At 38.3% G+C, this 22,950-nt stretch overlaps 2 protein-coding genes and 1 non-coding gene across 6 annotated transcripts; 1 reads left to right on the top strand and 2 right to left on the bottom strand.

The window, feature by feature from the left end:
* Positions 1–4,039: 4,039 nt before the first annotated feature.
* TRNAL-UAA lies at positions 4,040–4,122 on the bottom strand. Its single transcript has one exon. It is a non-coding gene; the product is annotated as a tRNA-Leu (tRNA).
* Positions 4,123–4,378: 256 nt separating this feature from the next.
* On the top strand, positions 4,379–7,903 carry LOC122653616 (splicing factor U2af small subunit B-like). 3 transcript variants are annotated; one of them, XM_043847520.1, is made up of 7 exons: positions 4,379–4,753; positions 5,769–5,855; positions 5,960–6,041; positions 6,120–6,246; positions 6,343–6,452; positions 6,501–6,850; positions 7,563–7,903. In XM_043847520.1, the coding sequence occupies exons 1-6, from the start codon at positions 4,517–4,519 to the stop codon at positions 6,833–6,835; spliced, it is 978 nt and encodes a 325-aa protein (XP_043703455.1). In that variant the 5' UTR covers positions 4,379–4,516; the 3' UTR covers positions 6,836–6,850; positions 7,563–7,903. The 3 variants fall into 3 exon arrangements, with proteins under 3 accessions (XP_043703455.1, XP_043703453.1, XP_043703454.1); XM_043847518.1 differs by having other exon boundaries at positions 6,343–6,850; XM_043847519.1 differs by lacking the exon at positions 7,563–7,903 and adding an exon at positions 6,971–7,114 and having other exon boundaries at positions 6,343–6,850.
* On the bottom strand, positions 6,864–22,472 carry LOC122653617 (uncharacterized protein At4g22758-like). 2 transcript variants are annotated; one of them, XM_043847521.1, is made up of 5 exons: positions 22,264–22,472; positions 21,829–22,226; positions 21,535–21,703; positions 21,277–21,298; positions 6,864–6,885 (listed from the first exon to the last, which is right to left on the bottom strand). In XM_043847521.1, coding segments are annotated over exons 2-4 (561 nt in total). In that variant the 5' UTR covers positions 22,220–22,226; positions 22,264–22,472; the 3' UTR covers positions 6,864–6,885; positions 21,277–21,297. The 2 variants fall into 2 exon arrangements, with proteins under 2 accessions (XP_043703456.1, XP_043703457.1); XM_043847522.1 differs by lacking the exons at positions 6,864–6,885; positions 21,277–21,298 and having other exon boundaries at positions 21,526–21,703.
* Between the last annotated feature and the right edge of the window lie 478 nt (positions 22,473–22,950).

The following is a 22,950-nucleotide window of genomic DNA, read 5'->3' on the forward strand; positions in this document are numbered from 1 at the left end:
CGCGCCTGTGGAGAGTTAGAGAGGCCAGGCCGGGGGTAGTAATGGTTATCGGGTCCGCTCTGGGTGGTGATGACTACGACCGGCGCGGGCTCCATAGTAATAATTGAGGTTGCATTGTGGTGAGAATGGAAGGATCCACAATGTCTTCCCGAGTTATTGCAGTAGCATATACCCATTGACTTAGCATTGTGTGTTAGGTGGTAAATGGCTCAGTTCCCTATGCTACGACCCTTACCAACGGGGTTTAGGTGTTGGGTAGCCGAGCACCGCCGCTGTGGAGAGTTAGAGAGGCCAGGCCAGGGGTAGTAATGGTTATCGGGTCCGCCCGGGTGGTGATGACTACGACCGGCGCGGGCTCCATAGTAATAATTGAGGTTGCATTGTGGTGAGAATGAAAGGATCCACAATGTCTTCCCGAGTTATTGCAGTAGCATATACCCATTGACTTAGCATTGTGTGTTAGGTGGTAAATGAATTAATAATAGCATGCACCATGGACTATTTGTGATTGTGTGATTGTGTGATTGTGCATCCCCTTTTCTCTCTCACTAGCTCGGTGGAGCTAACCCCCGTGTACACATTCTTTTTAGATTTGGATGCAGATGATTACTGTGGAGCCAGAGACCGTGACTGAGGATCATGGCGATGGTTGCCCATGATGGTTGTGCCTACGGGTTGTACTGTTACTTGGGATCGTTCCCGCTTTATTATTATTTTAGAGCATTGTGCTTTGTATAAACTTTTATGTTTTACCTTTTTGGTAGCTACTTGATGGTCATAGGAATTTTATAACTATGTTACTTATTATCATTAGCCAATGAACATCTTATAATCATTTCATTTACGCTTTCGCAAACTCTGACCTGTCTGGGAATGTAATATTCCTTTGTCTTTCGTACTCTGATATTATTGTATTTTAATATTGGTTTATGACTGTGAGTTGGCCACTGCATCGAGATCCTGGCGGTGAGGTGGGATGACGCGTGTCACCCCAATCATACCCTGATATTGTATTCTATCCCTTGTCAGGATAGGGGTGTGACAGAATCACACTTAGATTCAAGTTCGATTAGACTCGTTGTACAAGAATTAATATTACCTGTGGGAGATCCATGCCTGAGCGTAGAAGTGGTGGGTTGCAATAGTGGAGGGATGAACGATGAGATGTATTTAGGACCATAACTCAACTTCCACATAAATTTGAGATCATCATAGGTTGTAGACTGTATGAAGGGCATCTTCTTTCCCTCACATTTCTTCATCACATGGATGATGCTTCTGCACCATGTGCATCCCTCGAATAGTTTGTACTTTACTTTGTTTAACTCTACTATTTGACCCCCTTTGATGAAAGGAACAACAGTTTGAATAGGTTTTTTTGTATGACACCTCTATTCGTACACGCACAGATCTTGTAGACTGCAAACCAACCTCTCAATCTTCTTCGAAAATGGTAACTTTATCAGCATGGTTAACAACCACCTCTATGGAATGTCTGTCTTCAATACCTAGAGGGATTCTTATTAATCGAATCCACAAGTGTATTATTTTCGCATACTTCCTAATGTGAAGTGGTTGTCCAACCCTATTCTAGGTAAGTATTTGTTTGAATTTCTACCACCAGGGGGAATTTGACATCACTTCTTCAACATCTTTATTCTCGGTGAAACTTACACAAAAATCCCCACACTCATAGACTGATACATCATACTCTTTGTTCCTACACCAATTTTGTATAATGAACTAAACAAACTGATGTCTATTTTCCATCACAATCTCGGCACCCAAGACATAATCGAAAATTCCAAACTTTCATTTGTTACATTTATTATCTACACTACTTGACGAAGGTGAGGTGAACCACATCACATTGTCTTGCCATTCGTCTCTTGACGATGATTTCGTCCTCTCATTGGGTATGCTCTTGCTTGATTTTTTAGTATATGAAGTCAGCCCTCCAGAATCGATTCCAATTTATGTCTACTATAGCCTTTGCAATCAAATAACTAATTTTTTTTAGAATCCATTTCATTGATTATGGATTCTCAAAAGTTACTGGATTGAACTTGAGTACACATTCTATATCTGGAAACCCTAAAATGGAGGGATGGCGCGTCTGTGAAACTGGAACGAGGTATGGTATGGTATGAAAATGAGATATGAAAGTACCTTCTAATGTGTTTATTTTTCACTACCATTACCGAAGATATTGTGGTTTTGAATATCCGGTTAGTTTGCCAACAAAGACCGCTTAAGTTGGAGAGGAGCCACAACACGTAGAGAACAAATTGTGCAACCGTCAGTTTATCTTAATAGCTTTTCTAAGGTATCCATAGTTAATCAATTGTGCTAATAAAAATTTACGATTACTGTTAGAATGGTTGGTGTTTCCCCTATGGTTGATGTGTCATCTTACTTTGGAACCCCTTTAGTGCCTATAAAAAGGAAATCATTTATTTGGAATAAGGTAATCATTGCCTGTATTCAAAATAAACTTGGTATGTGGAAAGCTCTTCTGTTGTCACATGTTGGAAGGTCTGTTTTAAGTTCGCACTTACTTTATATCCACTTATTGGATGTCTACCTTTTCTTTTCCTATGATTGTGTGTCCCCAGTTAGACTCCATTAATTAGCTTGGTTGTCAAGCATCTGTTGCGTTGCGAGTTAGGGAATCTTCATTCTGGTTACAAAAGGAAAATATGGAGGTTTGTGTGGAAGTTGCATTTGCACCGTTTCTTTTGGAGAATTCTTGTTGATGGTTTATCAACTAAGAACAAACTTCTTAAGTTTTTTAATATTGATGATTCTTTCCCTCTATGTTTGGCCAATATTGAGATACCTTCGTATTTATTCTTCTCATGTTCCATCTCTAAACATATTTGGGCAATTGGATCCCTTGGACTAGGCATAGAGTGTTAGAACATTCAAGGGTTTTGTCAAACCCGAATCCGTCCTCATACAGATCCCTAGAACACGATTGAATCAAAATAAATAGGGAAAGCAAAGTGTACCTAGCACCCACGTATGTTGATGAAGAACACATAAGAACGCCTCCATTCATAGCAGCATTGATCTGTCAGAGAATGAACGCAATCCGCGATAGGGATCTTCTGCCGTCTCCTAAACTCTTCCACAGCTCCCTTTCTTGTGGAGAAAAGATAATAGTGACTGCAGGGACCCCTCATCAGTAGTATTTATAATACTCACCAAACCCTAACCCACTTCCACAATGGGTCAGGTCGGTCTGGTCCATCTCAATAAAATAGTAGCAGTCACGTCAGTCCTTGTATTTCTTGATCCCCATCAATGATCGACCCGATAATTAATTGAGCTCACACTCGTCACATTTCGGGGAAATCCTAACATAGAGTTCCTTCGAGTCCCATCTCTTTTGGAGTATTAAAAATCTCTTGCTTATTCCCATTCTTTCTACCAAAACGATCTTGCTTGTATTATGTCTATTTTAGCTATACTACGTATTATATATGGTTGTGTCAAAATAAGTGTTTTTTTTTTTTAACATGAGTTGCTTATTCATTCTTTTCTGCTTGATATCATTTACCATTACAGTTCTGCATTTGTGTTTAAGCTTGATCATACTTCTCCTCTTCATATTGATAATAATATTGTATCTTGTTCCTTTTACTACGGTACCATCTGGGATAGACCAATAATTATATATGATGGTTATACGAATTCTATATCTGATTGTAGTAGTTGGGCTTTAGTTGTTCTTTTTAACTTTAAATTTCACTATGCTACTTTGAGCTGTGGATTTATGTGGATTGTGTTAGCAGTTGGCACCAAAGGCTTGGATTGTTATGCTAAATTTGTTCCAAGTAAAGGAAAAAAGGTTCAAATGAGTAGAAGCTTTTTTTTTTTTTTTTGTGCTTATGACTCATTAGAAGCTTTTTTTTTTTTTTTTTTTTGAGATTGAATTCCACGCAAATATGAGATAGAATTACTATTTGCTGTAGTAATTTTTTCTTTTTTATCATAAACAAGTTAACCCTAATTGATTAAAAAAAGACAAAAAAAATGCTGGCTGTGGGGTTCGAACCCACGCGCACTTATGTGCAGAAGATCTTAAGTCTTCCCCCTTAACCTCTCGGGCAAACCAGCAAGTTGATAGACAACCTACTTTTATTATATTTAATCAAATATAAAATCGAATCCTATTCGAAAATTGTCGTTCACATGATATATGTGATATTGAACCGTTGGATTGATTTCGAGATCCGGACCTACATATCAGTGCACTAATTCCAATCGCACGAACAATAGCAATTTTAATTTGTCAATTAGGATTCGGATTCCCATCGTACAAATCCAGACAACTCACCCCAATAATAACACGTCGTCCAATTTATAGTTTATTACGCTTCTTGATTTTCTTTCTTCGTTTCGCCCACTGTGGTTTTCGTCGGTGTTGCCGAAAGGAAACCCTAGATCAGAGAGCGAAGGTCATATTGAGAAGAAGGGAGACTGGAAGTGACGCTGAGAACTGATCGATTTAATGGCGGAGCACTTGGCATCTATATTTGGTACAGAGAAGGATCGGGTTAATTGCCCTTTTTACTTCAAGATCGGGGCTTGCAGACATGGTGATAGGTGTTCTAGGCTCCACACGAAGCCGAGCATCAGTCCAACATTGCTTATTGCCAATATGTATCAGAGACCTGATATGATCACTCCTGGAATTGATCCTCAGGGTCAAGCCATCGATCCTCACAAAGTCCAGGAACATTTTGAGGTATCCATTTTCTATCCCTCTCATGTCTGTTCTCTTCATTCTTCAGTATTTTGTTTCCTGATAAAGCCAAATTTTGTTTTTTTTTTATCTTTCTCCGATTATCAACCTGGATGTGTTGTTATTGATGGTCGATGTTTTAATTTCATTGTAGGATCTTGTTTTTAGGGTTTTACTATGGATGTAAAGAAGATGGTTTTGGTTGAACGTTTTTTTATTGAATACGAAGCTTGTTACTAGATACTCTCTCTTTCCCCATTTTTTTTTTTCCTCTTCCGTTTCTTTTATCCATCTATCGTATTCTTAGGGTTGGAACTTCTTGCCGGGTTATAGGTTTTTTAGGTTACTCCGCCTAATTCAAGCTTGAGTATTGCTGCTTTTCTCCCACTTTCTGTCTTTCGTCGACTTGTTTTGTTGGATATGGTTATTAGTTCTTGGAACTTCTCAACTAGTTCTTTCATTATATCCTCCCTCCCTCTTTTAACCTTGATAGATTTCATTATGTTGAGGGGGTGGACCTTGGTGCAACACTAAGGTTGCTCCATTTCTGGGTGGTTTCGAGTCTCTGGAAACAGCCTCTTCATGAAGTGGGGGTAAGGCTGCGTACATTATGACCTTCCCCAGACCCCGCAGTGGCGGGAGCCTTGTGCGATAATGTAGACTTCATTATATGCTGTGATATATGAAAAGGATGATTGATCCGAGATGGAAACACTTGATTTTCTTTGGATGTAGACCAGAGGTGTCGTTATTCCCCTTTTGTGAAACCCCTCACTCCCTATCATTTTTCTCCTTTTATTATGTGCTCTGATACAAGATTTTTAATGTATATGTTTTCTTTCTGTTTGGTTGATAGTCCTATCTGTTTTTGTTTGTGTCTAGTCGATGATTCATACAGTCGTAGACACTATGATGTAGTGAATTATTGGCTCATTATGCCTTATGTTTGTTGTATTGCTGATGTTCATGCTCTTTCAACATGCAACATGGGAAACCTGTCATTCTATTGGAGCTGCAGAATTTTTATGAAGATCTATTTGAGGAGTTGAACAAATATGGAGAGATTGAAAGCTTGAATATTTGTGACAATCTGGCTGATCACATGGTAACTAACCAGGAACTGTAAAATCATGGTGTACTGTTCTCTTGAATTATTCTTTTTTTTTAATTATTTATTTATGCCAAACTCACTTAATCTTTGATGGGCAGGTGGGTAATGTATATGTTCAGTTTAGAGAGGAAGACCATGCTGCAAATGCCGTGAAGAACCTTAATGGAAGATTCTATGCAGGTTAGGTGTTTTAGTGTTGTTATTACAGAAGTTGGTGTTATTCTTAAGCTGGTAACTGAGATTAAATCAATAATCCAGGACGTCCAATTATGGCCGACTTTTCTCCTGTGACGGATTTCCGTGAAGCCACATGTAGGCAATATGAGGAGAACACGTGCAATCGAGGTGGCTATTGCAACTTTATGCATCTGAAAAAGATTAGCAGGTGATACTATTATTTTACTTTTTTAGCTTTCAATTTTATATGCACTCAACATGTCCATTAATACTTATTATTCAATGGTTGGTTTGTTATTGCCAGGGAATTGAGGCGGCAACTATTTGGGAGGTATCGGCGAAGGCGCAGCCGCAGTCGAAGCAGGAGCCGAAGTCCATTCAGGAATCGCAATTATGAGGATCGTCCACATGGTGGTGGTGGTGGTGGTGGTGGTGGCGGTGGTTTTGGTGGCCGTGGTCGTGGTCGTGGTTTTGGTAGACGACATGATGACCGGGATCCCCATTACTTTGATGAGCGAGGCAGGAGGCCCAGGAGCCGAAGCCCAGGACGGAGGAGGGGAAGAAGCCCGAGCCCTGGAGGAAGGAGGAATAGGAGTCCTGTTCGGGAAGGTAGTGCTGAAAGAAGGGCTAAAATTGAGCAGTGGAACAGGGAGAGGGAACAGGCTCAATCTAGTAATAAAAATAACAGCAATGTTGATCCCAACGATAATGAGAGCAATGGGTATAATGAAAATGGAGGCCTATACAATGATCAGCAGCAGCAACAGCCACCGCAGCAAGGAGGATATGGCTACTGACAATTGAAATTTGTGGTTTGTACCATACTCTATATCATCTCTCTCTCTCTCTTGTTCCATAGGAGAAGGGGTTGCATTTTTTCAGAAATCACCAATTTACTAAATAAAGCTTACAGCCCATTTTCCACTGTGCAGGTGGTGTGCAGGTTCACAGTTCTGTGATATGGAATGTAGAACTTAATTTTTATTTTTGGGCCCCTCATCTCTCCTTTCTGAGATCTTCCATGATAATTCCTGACTGTGTGCTTGCATGCATGGTGTGCCTGAGAGTACTCCAAGTTTCGCATCGTTCGATTTTTCATCTCTTCATATTCTCAGTTCCCTTTCCATAGCAGAATGAATTTTCCAAGTGTTTTTATTTGAACATTTTCTGTTCACTACCGGATTTCTACGCAATTAAAATTTTAAAAAATTTTCCTTGGGAGCCTGGAATAATTTGAGTGGTTTGCTGTAACTATTTAGGGAAGATAAATGGCTTACGTTTTTTTGTTGTTGTTGTGTGTGCATGCATGTTTCAATGAAACCATTCTATGACCACCGCATTCGTAAAGGGGACCCATTAATTCTCCCATGTTTCTTCTGTATTTGGGCTTTTGAATAATATCTATTCTTCTTTTCCCAGAGTAGTGGTGGTCTTACCTGCTTTATGAGTTTTGCAGGTTCAGGTATCCCTGCTCATGGATCGGGCCTCTTTTATATGGCAGCTTACCATGAAATTTCTGTACAGGTTGGTTGCATTATCAGCGGAGTGACTTGGCAGAATATAACAGATATAATGGTGGAAGAATTGTTGCAGACGCTCTCTCAGATGTCTAAAGAGATGTGCGCAGGTGAGGTTTTCCTTTCAAACCCTACACCCCATCCCTATCAAACTGCAGGTTACTCTTTCTGGATCAGGAAGGAGCGAGCTATTATTTCGTTTACCCTATCAGACAATTTCAGCTAATACTTTTGAGTTTCGTACATGCTGGTTGATGTCGTTAAACGCTATGGAGTTTACATTGAACCGTGTGGGAGTGTTTATTATATTAGAAGGGATAATTGTTCCTCAGTTTTATTGGATTTGTTTAATTTCTAGTTTCATCTAAACTTGGTTTTTGATCTGGAATTTTGCGGCAAGTCATGGTCAACAATGGCCCCTCACACCAACCCTTAAAAAGGAACCAGGCAATGCCTCTCTCTGCTTTGACTTGTTAACGACTGCCTATGATATACTTGAATTGCTTCCTTGCGAATCTGAGATTGATGATTCTAATGATTTGTAGATGAATAGGATGAATATTGTTTTTAATATTTACTGGTGTTAGGGATGGTGGGTACAGGGTACCGACTGTTATCCCTTCCAATAATGACTTTTATTGGAGACCTCTAACTTCCATGTGGGAGGAGAGATCATCGTGAGTAGCGAGGAAGGTCACTGCTGGGAGTTGCATTGGGGGGTCGACTACCAAGTACCACCACACTAGCTGCGCTGGTGGTTAAATGGTTCCCTATCTAACCTCAGTATGTCTCTCTCAAACCCTCCTTAAAATAGATCACTGTCTAGATCTCAATGCGTGGCTCAGCACACTTCAGATTTGAGCTTAGATCCATCTTAATTTCATATCCAATCCAAGATAAAATGAATCCAACAGGTGAGTCAAACATGAACATATGTTGAGTACCGTAATGGCCCATATGCATTTCCAAGGTGAAAGCAATGGACGCATTAGAAGTCCCCAGGTGCCTCACAACCTAGAAGATAACCGATGGTGACATTTAATTGTCACCAAACTTGCCATGAGACCCCAAAAACACGGAATGGTAGAAACCTCAAGAATATGAGAATGTGGCCTATATTTGGAAAGATCAAAAAATATCTTCCGCCCAGCATGCATCTTTCAGCATTTTGGGATCTCAACATTAGTTAGTGAATAAAATGAAAGGAAAATGATAGCAAAAGGATGCAATATTAAGAACCATAAAAAAAAAAAAAGTAGTACTTTTAGGGTCAAGTTTTCTTCCGCCCATAGAAGACTGTGCACCCACCATCTTAGGGTTCACAAATCTTTCTTAGGGTTTTAGTATGTTCCAAAATACTCTCTTGATACCAATTCTCACCCTCTCCAGTCCTTTGGTAAAAGAAAATCTGTGGATGGAGGGAAATTCGATCCTTACTTTTAAATCAAGAGAGGGAACTCAAATTCAATTCCGTTCTCCTTTGCTTTTTCAACCAATCACAAAAGTCAAGGAGGAAGATGGTACCTTAAATGATCCACTCATATCTGTCATGTGACAATTCACCTGATTTTGATTCACAATTGGACCTAATTATCTTCTCTACCTATGAAATTTTAGCCAAAACCTAATTGTACATGTGAAAATGAAGAGGGCTAAATATGATTACTAAAATGACCAAGACTTGAACTAAACAATCCTCAGAAAAAAAGGAACTAATAAATTGGAGAGGGAATGGGATTGCGGAGAGCAGGTTTTTAGTAATCAGTATCGGTATCAGTCAGGTTTACCATAAACCTTTGTTTTCTTCAAAAAAAATGGATTATTTTTTTTTTTAAAAACTTTTTGACCCTTGTCCGTATCGATCCATCGATACGAGATCGGCCATGAATTGGTATGGGTCCACTGGTACTGATACATGAATTGGTATTGGTCCACTGGTATTGATACTATTATGATATGCGATTCTTCATCAAAATCCAATCATATCTTTCCTATTTTACCTTTCCTAATTAGTAGCAATAATATCAATCACAGCTTATCTTGATTGATTGTAAGAATATCCTTAGCCTTAATTTCTTCACTCATTCCTTGTATTCTACATTCTTTTATGTAAATATTCCATATTCCATCATAATAATATACACACAATGCAGCAGAAGTTTTGCAATTGCCAATTTCACATCAAGGATCTTGGACCTTTGAAATACTTCCTCGGCATCGAGGTGGCCCGTTCCAACAAAGGGCTTTATCTTAGTCAACGAAAGTATGTCCTTGACATTTTGGCAGATTGTGGTTTCACTGGCACTCGTCCCTCGGATATCCCGATGGAACAAAACGTCAAATTGAGCGATTCAACTGGTGATGTATTGGCCGATCCATCCTCTTACTGTCTCCTCATTGGTTGTTTGATTTATTTGACTGTCACAAGGCCGGATATTGTTCACAGTGTCAATATCCTCAGCCAATTCATGCATCAACCCCGACAACCAAATTTGGATGCCGCACATAAGCTACTACGATATCTAAAGGCAAGTTCAGGACAAGGCCTATTTTTTTCAACTACATCTTCCCTCTAGCTTCAAGCCTATTGCGACTCTGACTGAGCCTCATGCCCTACTACCAGACTCTCCACCACTGGATATTGCATTTTTATGGGATCTTGTCCAATCTCTTGGAAGACTAAGAAACAGGCTACGGTCTCCAGGTCCTCGGCCGAAGCAGAATATCGAGCCATGGCAACTGCCACCTGCGAACTCACTTGGTTATCCTTTTATTCAAGGATCTCGGTATGCCAATTCACCAGCCCATACCTCTACACTGTGACAATCAAGCTGCTCTACATATTGCTTTAAATCCGGTTTTTCATGAATGCACTAAACATATTGAAATCGATTGTCATGTGGTTCGTGAAAAACAGCAACAAGGGATCATACGGCCGACAAAAATAGCATCCATAGAGCAAATAGTAGATTTGTTCACAAAATCACTCGGGCGGGAACAATTCCAATATTTGAAATCCAAGTTGGGCGTTTGCAACCTCCACGCTCCAACTTGAGGGGGAGTATTATGATATGCGATTCTTCATCAAAATCCAATCATATCTTTCCTATTTTACCTTTCCTAATTAGCAGCAATAATATCAATCACAGCTTATCTTGATTGATTGTAAGAATATCCATAGCCTTAATTTCTTCACTCATTCCTTGTATTCTACATTCTTTTATGTATATATTCCATATACCATCATAATAATATACACATAATACAGCAGAATTTCTGCAACACATCTCTTTCTTATCAAATATATATATGTCCCTAAACAGAAACAGATGCGGATCGAATTCGAATTTTTGATTATTCATTTAGAGCCCTAGATGATAGTTCAAATGACCCACTCATATCTACCGTGTCACAATTTACCTGATTTTGATGCACAAATAGACCTAATTGTCGTGTATCTACCTATAAACCTAAACTTAATTGTGCATGCGGAAATTAAGAGGGCTGATATGTGTGGACGTGTTATAGCAATTCCAACACAAAGACCCTCGCAACACACATTTTAAAGTAAACTTTCTTCTTATGATAATAAAAACATGTGTGTAATAATAGCTCTTCTAATTCTTTGTTTGTAGCTCTGCCAAGAAGGATCCAAATTCATTAGAGAAGTCTTATGAATCAAAGCCAATAGGCTCCTCATCCAGTGGCGCTGGGCTGTTGGACGTGTAGGGATGTGTGCTTGTAGGGGATTAGCGTGCCCAACAATCCAGTGCCGTTGGATGCTTCACTGGGCACTCTTTGGGCGTTGGGCTCATAGGAGAGAAACCAAATTCCATTGTTTTTTTTCACCGGAATATTATCTTGGACTTGAGGAAACCCCTTAATAATTTTGGAAAAAACAATACAAGGGGGGGGGGGGGGGGAGGGAGGAACCTAACCTGCTTACCCTAACCCAATAGAAGATAAACACTCTCTGGTCTCCAAACCTGAACCTTACAATCAAAGTCAAAAGAAATACAATCTAAACACAAGTAAACCTGTTTTGTCCTCCCGAGTGATACGATGAAACTCCGAAGGGACCTCCTTGCTTGTGGATTGTATTAATTTCCTTAAATTAGTATTAATTAATTAAACCCATTACCCAGACCAAACTGTCTTTTTATTTGTCTTTTGTAACCAAACTAGCATAATAATACCCATTATTTTTCCATTTAAAAAAAAAAAAATGGAAAAAACCATCCCTTGCATGGGCTTGGGACCATAGCTTGGCCACTTGTAAAGAGTGTCAAATCTAGCTCACAAATTGCAAATAATGGAGGAAGGCAGCAGATCCTCCATGAGGACCATGACTATTTCCCTTTAGCGATATTGTCTTCTTAGATGGATCATTGCTTAGCCACAACTTGGCCACTTGTCCCATTTTCGGTGCCAGTTCACATCTGACACCAATGTTGGGGCTCGGGTAATCAAATTGTATCTCTTAGCAGGGAAGCAGTTTTCTGTCTGAGAGTGTGGCCTACACCAACACTTCCATGTGTCTATCTCTCTCCTCCTCAAAACAAGGGAAATAGGTGTCCTTTCATATAAGGTGAGATATGGAATTATGGGAGTGTTGGCGTAGGCCACACTCCTGGATAGACTTGTTTTTCCCCTCTTATTGTCTACTAATCCTACTATACATGGTGCTCTATCTTGTTATAACTCGCAAACTATATCCGCTATTGCCTACTAGATGGATTATACCAAGTTGGAAAATCAGGTTTTGACTTGGACGAGTCTCTTTGAATCAAAGATAAAGAAAACATGAAATTTGACCAGGAGTCATATAGATTCGCCTATGTTTAGTAAATGATTAGACAAATTTTGAGTAAGTTTTCTTTGATTCGTTGTATTACCTAATTCATGTGAAACTCTTCGAGTTTGATTTTTTATTTTTATTTTTAATATTGAGCCAAATATTATTCATAGATCATAAGTTTGATCTACAACTAAACAAATCGAGATGTTTTGTTCGTTATCATTTAATTTGCTTTTTTCTTTTCTTCTCATCTTTGAAACAACCATAGCCTTAGTCAATCCTCACTTAGAGAAGGAGAAGAAGGAAAATATTAATAAAATAACACACAAAAAAATAAATATATATGACTCGCATTGACCAGGTTTGACTCACCCAAGTCACCGGGTTTTGAAAATGGCAAGTTGAGTAAAAAAATATGATTTTGTAACTATTGTATTATATATAAGGAAAACTTAACCAAAAGAGTCTTACTGGCAAGGTATCTCTTGGTTGATGCTTCATTTTAATTTTCTCATATGGAAGAATGATTTGACAATTCTGACTATTTGATATTTAGAGAAAGGTGTGGAATTGTGGATTAGTGTATGTCAAATTTCAAAATATGATTCAATAAAATACAAATATCCTCCCATGTATTGACATGTATCACTATGTATATCCATGTATGTCTATGGTTATTACAACCTAGCTCTAATGTGTATTTTCTAGTATTTGATTTTTAAAGCTCTATATTGCTATTTGATAAATTTTGGCTAAGGTGCAACTTATGAGCAAAGGGACCTTGGGGTCTATTTTTGTACAAATTCAGGCCTCACTAGAATTGCCACATGACATATTAAGAGCTTTAACAAAAAAAAAAGAAAAAAAGACAACATATATTTAAGATCTACCTAGAGATTCTTTTTAAGATGGGCTACTTGAAGAACTCCTTTAGTGTTTGGAAGCCAATATGACTTCCTAAATGTGTGAATAAAAGATACAACAGTTTGCACAAATTGTACAATACACAAAAGTGCATACGATATACAAAAATATATATTCAACTACTGAGAGCACAAAAAATAAAACAAGCAACCACACACCAACACAACATCATATTTAATATAGAAAAATGCTATAATATGCAGTGAAAAACCATGGGGCAACTCCATGAAGAATCCACTAAAATCAAATGAGGATTATAATACTTCTCTTCTCAAGTTTATGCCCAAAAATTGAGATATGTAACAAGAATTAGAGAAGAACAATAATAGCTGAAGAAAATTTACTCCCCTTTTTGTACTTTATTTCTTACCAAAAAACATGTTACATCCAAGCCTAGTTAAGTAATAGAAAAACCAACTTAATTGGACGGACTGGATGCCTAATACCTTCTCCGGACTATAACTTGACTTGTTCCCAAACCAATGGACTGATCAGTCCTCAATGGGCTACCATGGAGTTAACTTATCTTTTGTGGGTCCTAGACCATAATCTAGGTGATGACTCCAATATTCAATTCATCTCTCTCTTACCCTTAAAGAGGGATGAGGTGGAGGACACATGACGATCTCTTGCCATACCCATTGTCCTCACAATGCATGCAAGGAAGAGAGGCACATGACGGTAGCAGCAGTGGCCAGAGGCTGCGCAAGCCTGTGTTGCATGCAACCAGTAGTCGCGCACTTCATTTGCAAGCTCGTGGCCAGTGGCTATGCACAATATCCCCACATGGCCGAGGGACGTGCACATCGAAGCATGAGCGGCCAGTAGCCTTGCGACAATGCTTCACCGACCAAAATATTTTTTTTTAAAAAAAAACTTAAAAGGAAAGGATTATGCACAAAATGGGAGAAAGTATTGAAGGTTTTCCCATACAGAAGTGAGGCTCTGACAACACTGTTAGAATTGCAGGTACGATTCAACAAAAGCGAATTCAAATCGTCGCAACCGATGAGAGAAACTATTCAATCTCATAACGAAACTAAGAGTTTCGATAATTACCTAAAACTTCACAATCGTAAAGCTTCTATGCAATCTTAGCCCTTTCACAATGAGTCTCACGTACATGTACAACTTTGCGTTCCCTTAAATGCAAGCTCTTCCACAATCAATTAGGTTTTTATCAAACCCTAATCACAAACTAGTTGTTGCAGAGAAGGAGAGAGAAATGATTCACGGAAGAAAATGGAAAACTTCAACTATTGTGTTGAACAATTATGAGCCACATATCATGGTTTTCACAACATATCCTTATATAATACAAAACCCTTATGGAAAGTAATGGGGTAATTACCAAATCATCTCTAGGCTTTCCTAGTAGGAATCAGAATCTGATTCATAATTGAATTCATTGTCCAACAAAACTTAATCCAAATTTTTATTTTCATATTTTCTTACTTAAATTTAGGTAAGAAATGAACAAAATAATCTAGTTTTCTCAAAATGAACAAAACACATTAAGTCAGCCAAAAATGACATAAATACACTCCATTATCATTGAAATGACTGAAATATAGGAAGAGTGAAATGACCACCCTGCCCCCGTAAAATGAAAAATTTCATCCTTGTTGGATGCCCCCGCGCGTGCTCTCATTAGCAACTGCGTTGGTGCAAAGGTCATACAACCTGGCAATGATCCCCCTCCCTATGTTTATACTTTTAATTTTCCCTTTTTAATAGAGATATCAATTACAAAAAAAATAAAACTCAACTCATCATAATTAATCCCTCCCCCCCAAAAAAAAGAAGAGAAAAACCTTTTTTTTTTTGGGTAGTAAGAAGGAAAATATTGAAAAATATATCCAAATGGTTTTACCAAGACAATGGGAAAAAATTAAAGCCAAAAAGGAAGATGGTACCTCAAATGGCCCACTCATATGTGCCGTGTGACAATTCACTTGATTTTGATGCACACATAGACCTAATTATCATGTATCTACCTATAAAATTTCAGTCTAAAACTAATTTTGCATGTGGAAATGAAGAGGGCTTAATATGATTACTAAAAGGACCAAGACTTCAACTAAACAATCCCACCCCCTCCTCCAACCCCCCCACCCCCCACCCCCCTCAAAAAAAAAAAAAAACCATTTAGGAGCTAATGAATTGGAGTGGTGTTTCAAGAGAGAGAGAGATGGATGGGGATGAAGGGGAGAGCTCCATTGGTCCATTTTGGATCTGACTTGCATTCTTATTAATTTAAAGTGAAAAAGAAGGGTGCCAAGCTGGGAAAATTATCACCTCCAGTTTGTTGACCGGCCCAGTTCCTAGTTCCTCTAATAGGGGGATGGTGGACCCCACCCGGGCAGAGTGTTTGGGCATGGGTGGAGAGGTCATTTCAGCCTCCCTTTGTTAGAGGAACTGGGGAACTGGGCCGGGCAGCCAACTGGAGGTGATAAAGATCTGCCAAGCTGCAAGGCGTTTACACTCAAACACAGCCCCCGTCCATGAAATGAAAATTTCCACCTTATTCGATGCCCCCATGCATGCTCTCATTAGCCCTTAGTTGGTGTAGGAGCCACGTAGCTTGATAACGATGTCCCTCCTTACTTTTAGTGGAAATATCAGTTAAAAAAAAATATGTAATTCACCCTTACAAATAATCCCCCCTTCCCCCAAAAAAACAGAAGAAAAGAAAACCTTGAAAGTTATACCAAAATGGTTCTTACTGGGAAAAACAAAAGACGAAATGGAAGGTGGTAGCTCAAATGGTCCACTCATAACCATCATATGACAATTTACCTGGTTTTGATGCACAAACAGACCTAATTGTCATTTATCTACCTATAGAATTTCAGCTTGAATCTAATTTTGCATGTGGAAATGAAGAGGGCTAACTTCTCCCCAAATAAAAAACATAAATAAATTTTGAAACTAATGAAAATGTTAGTTAAAATACATATAAAATGGTTTAGTACAAATGAACCATATGATTGAGTTAGATCACCAACATTTAACTTACCAAAAAACTAATCACTTTCACAAAATGGACATATGATTAATTCAAAATGGATCCCAAATTAGACACATGATTAATTCAGAAAGGACCCTATGGATAGGGCTGTAAACGGATCGGATTCGGCTCGGATAGTGCTATATCCGCATCCGCATCCGCATCCGCGGACGGATTCGGATAGTGCTAAACGGATACGGATCGGATATTTTATCCGTTTACATGTAAATATAGCTTTTTTGGATAGCTATAGCCTATCTGTATCCGCATCCGTTTAGCTTTCGGACGGATTCGGATTGTGCTAAACGGATACGGACAAGGATACGGAAACGGATTTCGACTATTCTTTTACACCCCTACCTATGGACCCTATTTACTCATATGATTGGACGTCTCTTTATCATCACGTGACATAATCCGGATTAGTCATCTTAGGGCAATTCCAACACAAAGACCATAGCAGAGCGACACACATTTTAAAGCAAACTTAGTTCTTATGATAATAAAATCTTGTGTGTTTAGCATAGCTCTTCTAATAAAATATTAGTATTGTCCCAATCGGCCAAGGAAGCCAAGAAGGATCTAGATTCATCAAAGCTCATCCTTCTTGGTTGTTTTAATTTTCTAAAGTTTGTATTTATTAATTGGGAGAAAGAATGCCACTCGGTTACGCATCGCATGTCATCCATGCGGTCAGATAGAAGGGAGCGAATAATGACTACTGCACCCCTAGAAAAATGAAATTTACAATGGATGCGATGGTCATTTAACGTACCCTTGTGTGGCACAGAGGAACGTGCACTTCTTTTTCCTTTATTAATTAATTAAACCCATAATACCCACTCTTATTTTTTTGGCCTTTTGCAACCAAACTAGCATAATAATATCCACTCGTTTTCCACCCAAAAAATTAGGAAAAAAAACAACAAAAACAAAAAACCTTCCCTTACATGGGCTTGAGCCTTGGGAGTTGGGACCATAGCATGGCCACTTGTCCCTTGTTCAGGGGGCAAAAAATAAGAGGGTCAAATCTGAATCACAAATTGCAAATAATGGAGGTAGGCAGCATATTCTCCACGACTCTTTCCCTCGCAGTCTACTAGATATGGACCATTGGTTGGCCACTTGTCCCATTTTCAGTTTCTCAAGGGTCTCTTAGAACTATTCTGTCTAAGAAATATCCATTACACAAACAGGGTCAAAATTAAACAGAGGTAATGCACTCTACCTCTTGACGGTCCCAAGAAAATATTCGAGTCGTCTGACGCAATTATCTCCGATCAACTCTGATGAATTTCTTGTTTACCAATGTATTCTCTTTATCCAATAAAATTCCTTCAATGACAGAGAAGGTTGTTGTCTAATCTTTTCGTCTCTCACAAAAAACACACTCCTTGATGATAAAGAGTAATCTCCCAAACGTAAGACTAGAACTCTCAAAATCCTTATCAGTTGTAACTACCACCATCAGGTAGTTTCCCCCATGGACAAGGAAAATACACTAACTACCTTTTAGCAATGTGGCACTTTGGACCACATCAACCAACATCTTGTTTATTAATGGGACAAGATCCGATCCCTTTAAATAATGGGACGATATGATTTCAATTCCTTGATAGTTCTAATCACTCAAAGTCTTAAACAATCAAATATGTACAAATTCCCAAGTATACAATAAATTTTCAAAGGATACAAATAATTGAATATATTCGTAAGCATAATATAATCAGACATCAATTGTTAAGAATACAAACACTCAATTAAGCCTCAAAATAATTGATAAGCCTTAGGTTTTCTTTGCAATTACAATATAACTTTTATCTTATATAAGTTATAATTATTAAGTATTAACTAAACCTAAATAAGTAATTTAGGCACATTAAATATGCCCTGGTGGTTTAGGTTCTAGCCGATTCCTTATTGGGCTTTTCGGTTCTGGACCCATTGGAAAACCCTTCCCATAACCATCCTGTCTCATTTAATAATCAGTCCCAAAACAAGTTCCCAAAACCATCCCATTTAGTAATGGGACGGGACAGTTCCTAATTTTAGCGGGATGTTTCTCGGTTTTGGACCCAAATTGACACCGTTACTCACAGACTATATCCGATATTGTCTACAAGATGTGTTGTACAAAGTTGAAAAATCAGGTTTTGACTCGAACGAACCTCTTGAGCTGAATAGAAAAAATATGAAATTTGATCAAGAGTCATGAAGACTCCCCTACATATAAGAAATGATTAGACAATTTCTGAGTTAGTCTAAGTTTTCATTGATTCAGTGTTTTTACTTGAGTCGTGTGAAATTCTTTGAGTCTAATGGTTTTTTTAATTGGGCCAAATACTATAGATATTTGCTTGTTGTCTTCATTTAATTTGCCCCATTTTTCTTTTCACTTTGAAACAACAATAGCCTCAGTCCCTCCTCACTCAGAGAAGGAGAAGAAGGAATGACTCGCACTGACCATGTTTGACTCACCCGAGTCATTAGGTTTTGAAAATGAAGAGTTGAGTAAAAAAACCTGGTTTTGTAACTATTGTATTATATATAAGGAAAACTTAACAAAAAAGAGCCTTATTGACAAGTTATCTCTTGGCTGATGCTTCATTTTCATTTTTCCTATATGGAAGAATGATTTGGCAATTCTAACAGTTGATATTTAGAGAATGATATGGAATTGTGAATTAGTCTATGTCAAATTTTAAAGTATAATTCAATGAAATATGAATACCCTTCCGTGTATTGATCGACGTCATGTATCACTATGAATATCCATGTATATATGTCTATGATTGTTATGACCTCTAATGTGTATTTTCTCAGTCTTTGATTTTTAAAGCTATATATTGCTACTTGGTAAATTTTGACTAGAGTGAAACTTATGAGTAAGGGGACCTTGAGGTAAATTTTTATACAAAATTTAGGCCCCATCTGAATTGCCACATGACATATATTTAAGATCTTTAACAAAAAAATACATATAGTTAAGATCTTTTTGAGATTGGTCGCTTGAAGGACCCCTTCAATGTTGGGAAGCGAATAGGGCTTCCCAAATGTGTGAATCAAAGATACAACAGTTTGCATAAAATGTATAATACACAAAAGTGCATACGATATACAAAAATGTACGTATATGCAACTACTGAGAGCATAGAAAATAAAACACGCAACCATACACCAACACAACATCAAATTTAATATAGAAAACACCATAATATGAAGTGAAAAATCACAAGGCAATTCCGAGAGGAATCCACTAAAAATCAAATGAGGATTATTATATTTCTCTTCTCAAGTTTATGCGCAAAACTTGAGATATGTAACAAGAATTAGAGAAGAACAATAATAGTTGAAAAACATACAAGATTACCTCATAAACATCAATAAGATGACAATATTCCACCTCTAAAAGCCCCAAATATATTTCTCAAATAACTTGAAGAACCAACCAAAAACACAAGCATTAATTTCAATTACTAGACTTGATCAAGAGTGTGAGAGCACAAAATGGCTTCAAGGGTGGCCCAAATGTAAGAAACTCTTGCAAAAAATCTGATCTCCTTTTTCTATAAGACCTTCAAAACTCATATTTTTTCTTTTCCAACAAGCTTGTTTCTTCCTATCCTAAAATCTCTTATCTTTTCTCTTTTTCAGTAACTCTACCATATACTCTTCCAAAGTGTATCTTCTTTTTCTACAACCCACCAAAGAAAAGATGGTTGGCCATTACATGAGACACTTGACTCCACATGGGGTTGGACCCTACATGGCTCAACTTCAAACATTCAATACACGCCATCTCACATTCTCTCCTCTCTAATACTCTTTGACACACTTTCTCCTCCTTGACCATGTGGTCCCCCATACACAGACTAGTGATGCACTCTCTTTGCTATACCCATTGGCTTGGCGTGGGAGATGCCCATATATGCCGCAACACCTAGATCCTTCCCTCATATAATACATGGGCTTTGCAAGCAAAGTATTCTACACCCTCTCACATTTATTTATTTTTAATCATTGTTTCTCTCACCTTTAAAGAATTACTATTATAAGATATGTGAGATGACATGTATCTTAAGGCTTAAAAATTCTTTTGGGAAAATTACGTTTATCACCTATGTAGTTTTAAAAAATTACACTGATCCCCCTCAAAATTATGCCTACATCAGTGTAATTTATTCAAATTATAGGTTTTTTTTTATAATTTTCCCATTTCCCATAATATATAATGTTTAGAAGATTCTTGTTGAGAAAAGTGTATACTTGCACCTTTGTGTCTATTTCTTTTATGCTCACATGAAATAATAACCTTGCTACTCTCCAATTTATGCTAACATTTTGCGCAACATCCCTCATCGCTCCTCTACTCCGCTTGCTTAGAGAACCTCTTCCATAATGTTTTTAATGCAAGATACAAGAAGAGATTTTCTTACTAACACCCCTCAATTAGTTGTCGGATAATATGTAATTTTACTTTTTCTATTTGTGAAGGTAATATTATCATTTTATATTTGTACACGAAAAAAGTGTATTATAATAGAAAAAAAAAATTCTCTGCATGAGAATGTATGTACCGTCATACTCAAACAAAAAGGAGATAAAATGACCACCTACCTATCGTCATGAAAGATGAAAATCCCTTCTCTATAATGCTAATGCACGTGCTCTCATTGGCCCCACACATGCAAGGACTATCCCCACACACACTGACCCATAACAAATAATAATATCTGTTATTTTCAAATTATTTTCAAATTTAGAGGATAAGAAAGAGACTTAAAAGGTGGTGTCAACTTTTAAAGGCACTTTTAGAGGTGTCGCTCATACTCTCCCATGCAGGAAAGAGCGAGGAAGCTTCCTAAAGTTGGCAACAAAGTTTACGGTTCAAACTTCAATGTGATCCATAAGAATTGCAGCCGATGAAGAAGTCTGAATTCAAAACTCTTGCAGAGTTTATTGTATCAAGAAGAAAACAACAAAGAGAGCCTCTCTCTCTCTCTCTACAAGCCAAACAAACAAATTTATAACAGGACCAACGGACAACTGAGGATTTCTTCGAAGAACAGGAAAAACATATAAAACAACTCCGAAAATAATGATATTGTAGATGGAAATTTACAAAATCCCCTTATTGTAGTTTGATTTCCTACTAATTTACAGATAATCGAGCCATAATAATTAATAGGCTTCGATTGAAATATATAATAAGTTCTCTCTCTCTCTCTCTATCTCTAATCAAGACACTACAGCAGGAAATCCATGAACCTAAGCCAGGGAATAGAGATTTTCGAAACCTTCTGAGCTTGATTCGAACAAGACGCATCCAGTACCGCCGCAGCTTCGTTTGGCTTCTTGGGGCACAGGAAAAAATTCCTTGACCCCAGTTCTTTCAGCTTTTCCTCCCGATTCAGACCTGTTTCAATCAATATAAGTGTATCAGTCAGCATTCCTAATTCATTTTTTTTCCCCCAAATCTCAATCCATGAAAACTAAAGAAAAAGAAAGAAAGAGAGTGTTATCTAATTTCAAATTTCTTACTTTCTAAGCTAAACTGAGAATAATGGAGGTCGAAATCTGATGGGTCCGTCGTGGGTAGCAAAGGCCTTCTCCCTTCTTTGGCATACAACCTCACCGCCGCTACAATCAGATCTCCAACCATCAATTCTGGTGACATCACCACCTGTACAGCTCCGAAGCTCCTCTGTATCGTTACATTCAGCAGCAACTTCGTCAGCCTGCTCGGCATCTCTCTTGAAATTTCCTGCAATTTTCCAGCAGAAAGAAGATTCGGGACAGTCTTTGGCCGGCGAATCTCAACCTCAGTCAGATGGGCTCGCCCGTGAAACGATGCTGCCCTGTTCCCCAATTTCTTTCCTCTCCCATTCTCTTCATTCCCTCTTCGGTGACCACTCTTGGAAGGGCTCGGCATTTTTTTTTTTTTCTCTTCTATTCTGTGTCTATGTATTGGATATCAAACTAAGGAATCGATCACCTCAAACGGCGGTAACGGTAGAACCTAGCGCGGGGGAAGCCGAGAGCTGGGGAGGAGCTTAGGCTCTCAGATTTCTCGTTGTTCACAGAGATCATAACCAGAATTATAGAGATGTAGAGACAAAGGGAATAAGGTGAGGGTTGCAGGTTTAAGAAAGAGCGAAGAGAGAAGTTTCTCTCTATAGATGAGCTTCTTCTGCAGCATTTATTGCTGGTGGTGGTGGTGGAGGCTTATGCTGGGGGAGATGGATTTTATGGAGGTTGGTGTGGTGTTAGGCCAGAGAAGACAAAGTGACAAAGCCAAGACCTGTAGAGAGCTGACATCAATAATTATTTGAATACAGTTACTGACACCGGCTAAGGCTCTCGTCCCAAAGTTGGTTCGTTAGATAAATTACCGAGGGCATCAACTTCTGCATTTCGACCCAAATTTTATTTTGCAGTGTCCGAGGGAATAATTATCACCTCCAATTTCACTAATAGGAGAACGGGACTTCACCTTGAGATAAAAATCCTCGGCAGTATCGGTGAGGCGACAGTGCATATTCAATGGCACAACAGAGGCCATGTGTGCCACCTGATCCCTGCTGTGCCGTCAGATGTGCACTGTCGCTCCGTCGGTACTACAGAGGATCCTGGTCCCTTCACCTTGGGCAATGTTTTCGACCA

Source organism: Telopea speciosissima, chromosome 3, assembly GCF_018873765.1.
Source record: "Telopea speciosissima isolate NSW1024214 ecotype Mountain lineage chromosome 3, Tspe_v1, whole genome shotgun sequence".
Classification (NCBI taxonomy): Eukaryota; Viridiplantae; Streptophyta; class Magnoliopsida; order Proteales; family Proteaceae; genus Telopea; species Telopea speciosissima.